The sequence below is a fragment of the Myiozetetes cayanensis genome, unplaced genomic scaffold (assembly GCF_022539395.1).
Source record: "Myiozetetes cayanensis isolate MyiCay16 unplaced genomic scaffold, myiCay2020 scf19, whole genome shotgun sequence".
Classification (NCBI taxonomy): domain Eukaryota; kingdom Metazoa; phylum Chordata; class Aves; order Passeriformes; family Tyrannidae; genus Myiozetetes; species Myiozetetes cayanensis.
The window spans coordinates 3,480,718-3,493,270 of NW_026087400.1; the positions used below are offsets into that span (position 1 = coordinate 3,480,718).

The window sequence follows — 12,553 nt, forward strand, 5'->3', positions numbered from 1 at the left end:
GGGCAGGGACACCTTCCACTAGACCAGGTTGTTTCAAGCCCCATCCAGCCTGGCCATGAACATTTCCAGGGATGGGGCTGCACAAGTGACAAGGAAGGTGATTTTTTTACCAAATCAATAAGTGTCTTTTCACCATCCCCTTTTTCTGTTCTGGTGTGTTACCTCTTCCCCGTTAATTAGCGTGACTTGGAGGTGGAGAGCGGCTTCTCTGCAGCACTGCCACCCTCCGGCTCCAGGGAAAATTCCCTCTTCCTGGCAAAGGAACGCCCCTGAGTCCCTGGATTTATCCCCTTTCCCTCCCACCGGCAAGGAGAGAGCTGGCAGCAAACCTGGATGTGAAAGCTCCCATCGGTGAGCAGAACCTGCACAGCAAAGCCTTGGGATCAGCAGCTGGAGGAGTTGCTGCCTGGCTGCCAACACTCCCTGAATTTGTGGGCACCAGTGTGGCCTGTTTATCCAAATATCACGGACACCAGCTGGCCACCTGTGCTCTGATGCCACTGGCTAACGAAGGCAGAAGCAGGAGACAAATAATTTGTACCCTTTTTGCTGGATAAACTTTCTCTCTGGGTCTCAGGGTGCATCCTATCCAGCATTCCAGAAGATGTTGTCCCAGGTTCCCAGAATGACACGTGTGAAGATCAGGACACAAGAACTCCTCTGAGTAACTTCTCACAAGGCAGCTGTGACTCTGTTTAGCTCCGAGGGAAATCCCCTGTTCTCAATTCTCACAGGTTACTCACTGGTCATAACAAACACCAGCAAGTGATGCAGGCAGGTGAACCCCAAGCTCACCTGTCAGAAAAAAAACAATCTTTAAAAATGCTGCTGAGAGGTTGAACCTCATTTAGCTGAAGACAACTCAGCATGGGATGCCTGCTCAAAGAGCAACCTGAAGATGAGACATCATCCAAAATCCGTATGGCAGCCATATGGCAGCCACTGTTAGAAAGGGTCAAACGCTGCTTTTCCTGTTTTGCGGGCTTTTAATGGCAATTTCCACAATAATTTACAAATCGGTCGTTACGCACATTGTTACGTCCATTCAGTAAAGAAAAACGCGAGTTAATTCAGCTCTCAGTCGAGAAACTGCTGTAAAAATGCCCTTGCCGAGGGCTGCTCTCTGCTCCCGCTGTTGGTTCGTTACTACAGGCAGCCAAGCCAGTTCCTCACGCTGAACCTGCCCAACCTGCCGGCCCCTCCCCTGCACCCCGAGCTCGCACCAAGGTGAGCACCTGGAAGCTTCCCAGTGCTGGGGAAGGGTGGACTCACAGCACGGGGCTCGGGATGGGGAGGGAATGTTCCAGCCCTTGGCAGGGCAGCAGCGTGGGGCCTCTCCCAGGGGCCCTGGTGGCTGGAGCCCACGGCTCAGCTCTGGGCTCTGCTTGTAAGCCCAGGATGAGGACAGAAGCAGCACAATATTCCACAGCACCTCGCGCACGTGACGCTACGGCAGCGCCACCAGTGCCTCGTGTCTGGGCATAAGGAATTGACCCGCAGGATTCTGTTCAAAGGAGAGAGAGATACGGAGACCTGAGCCCAAAACACAAAGAGAACAGACCAAAGCTGGAGAACTCCAAGTGTTCAGCTATGTTAGTCCTCAGCAGAGGAGAGGAAATACATCAAAAGGTACTACAGCCTTGAGTTTTCCCACCTGAGCTGTTGCCATCATCTCAATAATTCACCTCTTAGGATGTAACTTGCTTTCCAGTTAGACTCTGTTTTGTCTTTTACTTCCAGTCACTTCAAGCTGATTCAGCTTTGTACCTTCTTGGAAAGAAGAAGTCAGCAGCAGGGTTTCTCAGAGAAATGCAATACAGCAAAATTAAACCTGCAGCCAGTCTGGCCTGCCAGGGAAAGCACAGGCAGAGCAGGTGGAGACTGCAACGAACGCCCCAAGAGTTCAGCTGAGGGAAGGAAAGCCAGGGCTTTCTCTCCAGAAAAGCCTGGGAAGTGTTAAACCTTGCACCTCAGATGCTGGGAGTTCTCCCCACACTGAGCTATTTCACAAAGTCTTCCCCCATAATACTTTTACAGGAGTGTAACCATTACCCTGACAATCAGATCACCCATTCTCGGATAGTTTATATTTAATGTGCAGGGAAAAAAAAGAAAGTATTTTGCAGCAGTCCCTGGAGGGAAGAGCAAAAGGACTGTGGTGAGCAGTAAACGGACAGAAACTGCTCCCTGGAGCTCCCTTCCCCCTCTCCTTCCACCTCTCTCTGAGTGCAGTAACTCAATCCACAAAGGTAACTGAACTCTCCTGGGAGAATCTGGGGCACAATAGGCTGCAGCTCCTTTCAAAACGGATTCATTTCGTTTTATTTATTTTAAAGTCCACTGATCATCATCACAAAAAAAAAAAAAAAAAAAAAAAAATAACCCCATGGGAAATGCAACTAAAGAGAAAAAAAGTCCAACCAAGACCTAAGAACCCAGAGCTAGGAGCAGATGTGGGCCCGAGAGGCACCGCGCGGGAGGAGACGGCCCCGTGCGCCGCGCCAGGCGTGTGGCCACAGCTGGGGTCCTCTATGTCAACCGCTGGACGATGACAGCGTTGAGCAGGTTGGCTTCCTTCAGGGTCTGGTTCTCGTCAGTCAGCTCTTTGTTGGGGAAGGTGGTCATGAGGACGAAACTGGTGGCAGCCATCGCTGGCCGAGCATCTACTATGAAGAGCCGGATGTCACGGATCCTGTGCAGAGGGATCAAACACACAGCAAGGGTGATCCTGTTACTGGACAGCTCCTGCAAATGTGTGCAGCCTCTGCTGCATTTGCTTCCCAGCTCTCATCACAAGCCACAGCCAGACTATTCTGATTTAACCTGCCCCTCTGTGGGCTCCAGTTTAGTGAAATAACAGCAGCTGCTTTACGGGCTACAGACTCAGCTCAGTGTTCTTTGTCTGTGTTGTCAGGAGGTTATTCGAAACTGAAAGCTTCCAAACCCTTAATGATGAACAGATTTAACAAACTGTTTGACACTTGCTGCTCTGAGTGACTGAGCTTGTCACACACAGCAGAACCCAGAGGATTATGGCTTCCCCGAGCAGCCACACAGTGACACAGGATCAACTTCCTGAACTCAATCATAGACAAAGGCTTTTGTAACTTTTTGCCCTAGGCTTGACTCTTACAGAAATTGGAGGAATGAATATAAACCTCAAATAAGGGAGCTGTGAAGGACTTTAGGAGAGTAGTGTAAGGAAGCAGTGGGGTATCTACGCCAGCTCTGCTCATCCAAGGGAACAGAACTGTGGTAAAAACATCCCTTCGTGCTCCAATCAGCCCAGGGAACAGTCCCATACAGAAGTCTAGAACTGAGGCAGAATAACTGAACAGGTTCCTAATTATCTGACAGTTTCTAAAACCCTTAGAAGAGATTCAGTTTTTTACAGGTGACATGAAGGAAAGTGTTGCTGATAACACTGACCCTCCCAGGTGTGGTACCACTGGCTATAATCTACCCCAATTTGGAAAGCAAATCCTATCCAACAGTTAACGACTACCTTAAAACCCCACAATAATTCTACTCATCTATACAGAAGGATCCCCAGAGCTCCCTCTGGCAGGCAAGCAGGATTTTAACACCTGCTCCAGCTGTGCCCAGTCTGCAGTGACATGCAGGCCTTCCTGGTGTTTCCTGCTCATACCTGTGACTGTGGTTAAACTTCTGGACCAGCCTCCCACCGTCAGCGAGCCGGATCTGGATGTTGGTGACGGGCTCCGACTCATCGATCGCGATGGCAGAACTGGCTTTGGCTTCGTTCTCTGCCTGCTGGGCTGGTGTGCTGGTGCCCATCACCTGGGGCACGGTGCTGGCAACAGGGGGACACAAGGGGAGCTGTTAAAAACCAAACTCACCTGGCTGCAGGGAGCCAGGATCAGGCAGCCAGCTCACTGCCTGCCAGGCCCAACCACCAGGGCTCCCTAGACAGGAGACACCAAGCAAGCTGGAAATGAGAATTTATTAGCCAGTCAGTCAGCAGAAACTTGTCTAGAAGTTCACCTCTACCATCTCCTTTGGTACCACATCACAAGTACTTACACCCCTCCATGGGAACAAGGGCAGTGTGACTTGGACCCCCCTCCTAGGGGGCTTCCAAACCAGGGACCTGCCTCCTGCCAGGGAGAGGCTGAGCCACCTCACAGTACACACCAGTGAGCCTCGTTTCCTTAGAGGAACAGCTCCCATCCCACAGGCACCCAGTGCCTTTCCTTCAGAAAGATGAATCAACAGGCTCCACCTAGCAAGGCTCTTGAGTGACTCTCTCCCATCACACACAGAGTAAACCAGCACTGCCATTTTCTCACCTGCCCAGCTTCTGTCCTTCTCCAGTAAAAGCCTTGAAGACACTTTTAGGTTTCACATACTCCTCATCCCGGTGATCCTCCATATCCAGGTTCACCTGTCCTCCCCGTGCTAACCTGCGCAGCTCAGCCGGGACTTCCCTGCAAAGACAGAGTCCTGAGGCAGCTGCCCGAAGCAGCAAGGCAGGAGAAGTGTGGAGAAAGAGCCCCAGACCTTTGGAATTTCAGGAATCAAGCAAGTGTGCCCCTTGCTTAATTAACAGGGCAGACGCACACCTCCCCCACTGACACACACAAATTAAAGGCTACTTTTCCCTGTCACCTGGAGTGACATGATGCATCGGAAATCTCACCCCAAATATGAACACCTGTTTGTTCACTTCACACTCTCGAGGCCCCACACAAACCAAAGCTGCTCCCTGTTTACCTGAACCAAATGTTCCATATGAAGAGTAATTAATTTCTTACAAGAAAGCTCAGGTGAAACGTGCCATGGATTCAGCAGCCTGGACCCCAGAAACACTTGTGTTTCAGAAAGCAGCTGCTCTTTTTCTCCTCTCTCACTACATACCCCCTCCGGATATCATCAAGGAATTGGGCATTGGATGGATCCTGGTAGCTCCTCAGCTCTCCACTATCCAAACTGAATCCACTCTTCCAGAGCTTCAGTACAACGTGCACCTGCAGCAGCCCCAAACAACAACGATCAGCCTCACTGACCATCTTGGTGACAACAACAACAAAAATTGATGCAAAATGAAAAGTTCCTACTAGGCAGAGGAACTTCCAGGTGCAGAAAACACTCCAGCCCCTCTGAGCTGAGGGAAAAATCCCAAAGCACTGGCTGTGTATGTAATGGTCAGGTGTCAATTCCTAGAAGGAGGCACCACAGTCCCCTTTTAGGCAAATATGGTCGAAGAGCCAGGAGTGTGGTGGGTGAGGAGCCTAAACCAGGTTCCCACCACAGCCTACAAGCACGTCTGGCCATAAACCAAGCACGAGGGAACCTCACACTGATGCTGGCAGCTCCACAGCTCTCCAGTGGATAAAGAAAAGTTAATTGCCCAGTGCTCTCTGCACATTATTTCACTTCTAAGGAACACTCATATTCTTAATTAAAAGTTCATCAGAAAACTGCTTACCCAAGACCCAATCATCTATTATTTTCTACTAGGAAATCCCGCAGGAAGCAGGATTTACCATATTTCTGTCCTTGTGAATTTCTATCAAGCTTTGTAACTCTCAGGGCTGGCAAGCTCTGTAGCTAGAGCAGAGAAATCCCTTGGGTGACATCTACAAACTTGTGCAGACATACTCACATCCTGAGCTGAGTTCTGCCTCCTCTCTCCTGCCACGTAAGCCGACTCCTCCTCGGGAGTAGCCCCAAGGCGATACCCTCCCCCTGCAAAAGGCTGGAAGAGAGAGGCAGGCAAAGTGTTACAGAACCACACAAACCCAAGAGAGCTGCTCCCCTTCCCCACCACCCCTGTGGATGAACAGGGCCTTCGTGGCATCAGCCCTGCAGGCACAGTGACAGCTTCAGCAAGCTCATAAATACGGCACAAGGAGAGCGGCTTTTCTTGCCACTGCGACACACCAAATGGAGCTGCACTGAGAGAGGAGCCCAGACCTGGCTGTCAAGGTAATTCCAGGATTCCTCAGTGCCAAACAGCTGGCACGGTGGAGCCTTAACTGAAACGGGGAACAGAAGGAAGAACCTGGCCCTCCTCACCTTCGGTTTGCTCGTCTCGCCACCGCCCTTGGTCGTCCGATCGACGGCCACCGCGCCGTGCTCCTTGGCTCCCTTGAACAGATCCTCCACCAGCTCGTTGGGACTCTTCTTCCTCGGAGGGCCCACGATCTGCTGGCCACTCCTCTCCGAGCCACCGGCATAGAACCTAACGGAAAGCACCCGGCTCCTGGTCAGACTGGACCCGCTGCCCCTCCAGGACCCAGCGCTCTGGCACCAGGATTCACTTGGTTCGTGCAGCTCAGTGAAACACCTTGGAATCACAAATACTGGATACCCCCAGTGTGTCTCCCACTGCAGCCACGTGCAAGCTCCTGTACTGCAGAGACCTCCTTTTCACATCAATTACTGTAAAATCACCTGTGGATCAATAGCAATAAAGTGGCCACGAGTCTCAGACCTGGCAAGGGGAACAGCCCAGAGGGACAAGCCCAGCTTTGAACACCAGAACCAGCTCAATCACCCGGCTGAACAAGGCTTCCAGCAAGCCTCTGACCCGTCAGGGAAACATCCAGCTGGAATTCCGAGGGAAGGCACACGGTCATGCCACACAAAGGACGGATCTCAACTGGAAGCAATGGATGCACAGCCAGTGAAGTGCAATTAAGCACTTCTGGAAGATTGGGTTTATTAGCTCCCAGATGGCTTGTAACACACACAGAGCGAGCTCCCAGCTGCCTGCAGACCACGGTCCACCCAGGCTGAGCCACCCCTTCAGAGACATCAGTTCCATTCCATTTACCTTGCCTGTCAACCTTAAGAGTATTTAACTACTTACAGCTGACATTGTAGGAGACTTTACCATTAGTATTCTATGTTTCTGTTTTTCTTTCCACTTCCACACTCCAGCACATTACCCTTAAGCAGCACGTCAAAAAACCCAAATGAAACAACCCACAACCAAAACCCCAACCAAAACGAAACCACAAACCCCAAGCAGAAAACCAAACCCTGCACTGTTCTCACATTTCCATTCTCTATGGACACAAATGATGATCTGGGCTGTTTTCTGTTCTTAACCCAAGGCTCCCACACCCTACTTTAGGCTTTCTCTCAGTGCTGAGAGCTGGTGCTTACACAGCTGAGCATCTGCTTGTGCACAGGCTTTGCACCGACAAACCCCTGTCAAACCTCAGGTGCTTCGCCACAGGAACGTCACAGAGACACAAACCTGACCTTAAAAAAAACCTGCACGCAAGCAGCAAGTCCTCCCAAAAGGGCCAGGATTAGCACCCAGGGTTTGAGTCTTCAGCTGGAAACTTACCGCTGTCCCTCCTCCTCTTCATCCTCCTCCTCCTGCGCGTGCACGAGGTCTCTGAACGAGGTTACTCGATGGTCACTGCAAAGATCCAGCAAGAGGAACGTTGGGACACAGCCCAAACTAAAACATTCCCAGCTGAAAACACTCCACACCGAAACAGGCTCCTCCTGCAAGGTGGACTCTGGTCACCAACGCCCGACCCCAAAGCATTTTTCCTTCGAGACACAGCCAGCAACTCCTCTTTGAAACTGGGCAGCGTTCCCTGATTTCACAGGGATTTGGTGAGGCAAAACTCACTTTTGTTTTTGGTAAAACGTTTGACCTGATCAGCTCAGGCCTCACACAAAATCAGAGAATGTTCTTCCCGCACAGACACGTTCTGCTCCAATAAAAGTGTCACCAGCTGACTGTCTTCAACCCCAAAAGACAAATCAAGTTTTTCCTGAGCAACGAGCCAATTTTCCCTAACTGATCTCTGGCTCAGTTGTGCAATAACACCCGTGCTGCTGATGTGCAAACGCTCAGGCTTTCACAATGTCTAGAGAGCCAAACGAGGCGAAGCAAACCTAAACACAGCGCTACTCCCGAAAACTAACACACATCAGTGCTTATAGAGAGAGTTTCCAGGTTTCCAGGACAGAGCTGGAGCTCCCTCCTCACCTGGCTCCAGTGCCTCTGGATATGGAGCTGGGGGCGGGCTGGGGAAGGGTCAGGATGTCCTCATCGCCCCCGTCCTCGTAGAAACTGGCGAGGGCAATCTGCAAAGGGAAACCAGCAGAGCTCGTCAGGATGGGGGCAAACCCTCCGGAGGAACGGCAGAAACACACACAGAGAAAACATCCCAGCTGAACCCTCTGCCACGCTGGACCTCTCAGGGCACCTCTCACTAGAGACACTTCATGCCACTTCCCCCGTTACAGGCCCTGGCAAAGACAGGGCCTTGGCAGGCTGTGCTGTCTGGCTGTGTCACGGCAGGGCAGTCGCTGCTGCAGGGATGTCACCTTCCCTGCCAGGGAACGCCAGGGCCCTTCTCCTGCAGCGCTGGCACAAGGGCCGTGCCAAAACTCCCGCTCTGAAACAGCTGCTTTTGCGCCACCCACGAGCAGAGTTTAACGCAGCCGGACCCTCCGAGGAGCACAGGGGCAGCTCGGAGTGGTGGGGGGCTCCCCCTCGGTTTGGGGGCGCTCGGGTCAAAGCTGGCAGCACCGCCAGCACTCCCGGAGAACCCTCACAAAACCCGGCACACCCCGGACCTCACCGCGCGAGAGAAAACCAACGAGACAACCGGGACGGGCCTCGGCCCCAGCCAGGCCACGGTCCCTTCGCAAGGGCGGGGGCGAGGCCCGAGCCCGCGGGACACCGAGCTGCGGCCCAGCGCTGCCCCGCAGCGGGCGGGCGGAGGGCGGCGGCGGAGCTACCTGGAGGTCCCAGCCCGCGGACTCGAGGAAGAACCGCGCCCGCTCCTCCTCGGCGCCGGTCACGGCCACGAACTCCCTCAGCGCCTCCTCCCTGTCCGCCATCTTGCCGCGGTGCAGCGCCCAAACCCCGCCGGGCCGCCCCGCGCCGCCCTCCGCGTGCGCCGCCGAACCCGCCCCCCCCGGAAACACCCGCGGCGCCGCGCGGGGCCCGGCCCGCCCACAGCGGCCCCTGGCGGCCGGGAGGAGCCGGTGCGCCGGGAACCGGGAACAGGGAACCGGGAACAGGGATGGGCAGCACTGAGCACCGGGAACAGGGCACTGAGAACTGGGCACTGATGTCAGAAATACCTCAAATTAAAATTTCGAAGACGGCCAAATAAAGTGAAACAAAGAGCTTTATTCTCTGCGCGCGCTGGGTGCGGTCAGGTCTGCCTCGTGCCGGGGCCTGAGAGCACACCTGGGATGGGGGGGCAGTTCTTTTTAAGGTCTCTCGGTCTGCATAACTGCTCCCTTGTTCCTCCCATGCTCAGCTCTGCTCCCTTTCTTCCTTAAAAGGCAATATAGTCTCTTTCTTGAGTCCGATTGGGTCTCTCAGGGCGGGCTCACACTTTTCCAGCCCACTGGTTGTTTTAACCAACCTATCAGATTGTTTCCCTGTCCGGGCCGCATGGTCCCTTGGCAATGAGCCCTGGCTGGTCTCATTGTCTTACAGGCTTCCCGGTTCGCCTTTATACAGCAATAGTAAGCAACAGTAACATGATCACAACTATTAACAGGTCGTGGCTGCAACAGAACTGCAGCCACAGGCAACTGCAGAACACCCCTGATCATAAAAACTCCTCATCGTGAGGCAATCATGGAAACCCTGCTTGTAATAAAACCGTTTCATTTATTTCTTACACTGAGCCCTGGGAATCAAGCACCAGGCCCTGGGAACTGGGCACTGAGCTCCAGGAACTGGGCACTGGGAATCAAGCACTGGGAACTGGGTGCAGGGGACCAGGATGGGCAGCGCTGAGCACAGGGCACCGGGCACTGAGCACTGGGCATGGGGTTGGGCAGCACTTGGGCACAGGGCTTTGGGTACCAGGCTCTGGGATGGGCAGCACCGAGCCCTGGAGGAGGGCAGGTGGACGGGCCGCAGGCAGGGCCGGGGGGCCCAGGACTGACGGCAGAGAGCAACCCAGGGCAGCCTCTGCATCCTGGTGCCTCTATTTCCAGGTTCACACGACACGGCTGGTGGTGGCCGAGCCCTGGGACCCGCCTTGAGGAACTGAGGACTGACACGGAGCAGGACAGGGCAGCGTCCCCAGAGCTTCCCTCTTTGTGCGCTTGAAGAGAAAGAGGAGGAGCCCACCGAGGATTCCCTTCTCCAGCAGCATGCCAAGCCACAGGATGAGGAGGCTGGACGAAAGGTTCACACCTGCAGTGGGGAAAGAGGGTGTGAGCAACCAGATCCCAAAGACAGGCATTCCATCCCTCTACAAGGAGCCTTTTCTGGGACTTTGAGCTTTCTCAGGGGGTTACACCATACAGCCACCCCAGCAGGCACCCCACCCAGCTCTGACGCACCACTGTATATCTGGGACCCCTTGTTCTGACCCTGCTGGTCCGGGCTGGCGATCCACAGGATGGCTGACTGGTTGACAGGGGCCTGAGCGTCGTGGACCACCAGGCAGGTGAACATGGACCCATTCTTCTCCTCTGTCGCTTGCACCTCCAGCTGGCTCCTCAGCTCCAACAAGCCCTGGCGGAACACCGGTGGCCGGTAGTTCTTCTCCTTCTTTATCTTCACCCCGTTCTCCAGCCAGGAAACAGCCACAGTTTCTGGGTAAAACCCCTTCACGTGGCAGGTGAATTTCATGGTCTTGTTCACCTCAATGGGGCTCGTCTGGTTAGTGCTCACATCGACACTGGGGGAAACTGGGAAGAGAGGCAGCGCCTGCTGTCTGACGTCCCTGGCTCTGCTGCCCTCAGGGTGTCCTGTCCCCACCCCATGGCCCACTGTACCCACTCCAGGAGCCCCAGCCCCACAGGAGCAGGACACCCCAGCACAAATGCCCCAGCCCTCACCTCTCAGGACTCTACTGAGCTGGTACATCCCCTTCAGCGAGCTCGATGACGCCAAGTGCTGCACCTCACAGATGAGCTGTGAGAGGACGTCACCCTCCTCTAGGACCACTGTCACACTGCTGGACATGTTGTAGGATTTCTCCCGCCATTCAGTGACCTGGGGCAGCTGAGATGAGATGGAGGTCTTGTCCTTGAACCATTTCACACTAATGTTTTCAGGAAAGAACCCTCCAGCCGTGCAGTTGAAAGCCACTGATTGCCTCGGCCCCGCTCTCTGGCTGGGCCCGGACACGATCGGGGGGGAGGGCTTGGCTGTGGGGAGAAGCACAGGGCTGTCAACCTCTGTCCCCCTGCCCAGCCCCGGGTTTGCAAGGAGCAGGGTCTCTACAGGGCATGGGGATAGCCCACAGCATCCTCTCCTGGGACCAGTTCCCAAAGCCCCTTCCCCATCCCTGCTCACCCTGAGCAGAGCCCACTGGGCTGGGCTGGTTCCCCCCAGGAGCTGCTCTGGGAGCCCCACTCACCGAGCACAGACACCTCTGTGCCACTTCCACGCCGAAACATCTCATTCTCACCGCTCAGGGACTTGCGGAACTTCACGCAGTAATAGGTGCCGACATCCTCGGGCTGAGCATCCCTGATGTGGATGGTGAAGTCTGTGTCGGACTCTTTCACTGCTCTCGTCACACGGGTGGAAGCAAAGTCTGTGTCCCCATAGATGGTCCTGTTCTCAGTGCCCCAGCCCTTCAGCCACTTCATAGGACCAGGAACACTGGATCCAGACACGGTGCAGTTCAGGGTGAGCATCTCCCCCACTTTCACCGACACCTTGTCCTGGGGCTGGTGTAGTTTGTAGTCCTGAACCCCCTGGGCACCGGCACCTGGGCACAGCAGCAGGAGAGTTTGGTGTTGACAAGGGGCCCCAGAGCCAGGGCACAGCACGAGGCATCGCCAGACACTGGCACCGAGCCAGGAGCAGGAGAGGTGTTCCTGTCCCTTGTCCCCCAACACTGCTGGGGAGTGAGGGAGGGGGAGAGCCTGGAGCTCCTGGGATTGAGCTGGAGTTAACCAAACGCTTTGTCCAGGGACAAAAGCAATCTGGATGGGAGGCAGCAAGAGGAGAGCCCTGGCTATCCCCAGACAGAGGGAAGGACTGCCCAGCCAGCAGCGTGGGGAAGCATGCGTGGGAAAAGCTCGGGGGCTGTGGGGGCCCCACTTACCCGGGGCTCTGCAGAGCAGGAGCAGCATCAGGCAGGTGAGAGGCAGAACCTCTGTCCCTGGACCCATGGATATTCCCATGTCTCACTCCCTGATGTCTGGGCTTCTCTCAGCTCAGCTTGGCTAGGCTCAACCTGACACGGCTTAGCTGGACTGGGCTCAGCTCGGCAGGGTTCTGCACTCAACCAGCAAAAGGGAAGGAAAGGGGCCAACACTGGCCCAGTTCCTCTATGCAGTGATGTCCCAGTTGTTCCCCAGTGTTCTCGTCACAAGGCTGGTCCGAAATGCTGATGTCCATCCCACTTTCCCCTCAGATATGTGCCAAAGCCACAGCCCAGGCCATGGCCACGGGCACTGGGCAGCCAGCAAGAGGGGCCTGATGCCTCACACTCTTCCACACGTGGCCCCCGGGGCTGAGCACCCCGGGGCATCGGAGGGACACCTATCCTTCGCCAGCAGGATCGGGGGGAGGGCTGGTGTCTCCCGTGGGTCGGTGGTGCAGAGCTGGGCCAGGGGCCCCCGGTGC

At 54.8% G+C, this 12,553-nt stretch overlaps 2 protein-coding genes across 2 annotated transcripts; both read right to left on the reverse strand.

The window, feature by feature from the left end:
- Positions 1-2,295: 2,295 nt before the first annotated feature.
- Positions 2,296-8,878, reverse strand: NSFL1C (NSFL1 cofactor). The gene is made up of 9 exons (XM_050313916.1): positions 8,737-8,878; positions 7,979-8,076; positions 7,322-7,396; positions 6,040-6,205; positions 5,627-5,719; positions 4,879-4,988; positions 4,311-4,448; positions 3,650-3,814; positions 2,296-2,692 (listed from the first exon to the last, which is right to left on the reverse strand). The coding sequence occupies exons 1-9, from the start codon at positions 8,836-8,838 to the stop codon at positions 2,530-2,532; spliced, it is 1,110 nt and encodes a 369-aa protein (XP_050169873.1). The 5' UTR covers positions 8,839-8,878; the 3' UTR covers positions 2,296-2,529.
- Positions 8,879-10,153: 1,275 nt separating this feature from the next.
- LOC126639210 (signal-regulatory protein beta-1-like) lies at positions 10,154-12,128 on the reverse strand. Its single transcript, XM_050313839.1, is given in 6 exon segments — positions 10,154-10,219; positions 10,221-10,297; positions 10,300-10,659; positions 10,810-11,121; positions 11,334-11,690; positions 12,030-12,128. Coding segments are annotated over 6 exon segments (1,251 nt in total). The 5' UTR covers positions 12,109-12,128.
- Positions 12,129-12,553: the final 425 nt, after the last annotated feature.

Excerpts from the sequence above, each read along its gene's own strand:
- NSFL1C (XM_050313916.1), bottom strand. The coding sequence starts at position 8,838 with ATGGCGGACAGGGAGGAGGCGCTGAGGGAGTTCGTGGCCGTGACCGGC. Across the intron at positions 5,720-6,039 it reads GCGAGACGAGCAAACCGAAG|CCTTTTGCAGGGGGAGGGTA; the intron begins GTGAGGAGGGCC and ends TCTCTCTTCCAG. Across the intron at positions 2,693-3,649 it reads AAGTTTAACCACAGTCACAG|GATCCGTGACATCCGGCTCT; the intron begins GTATGAGCAGGA and ends CCCTCTGCACAG.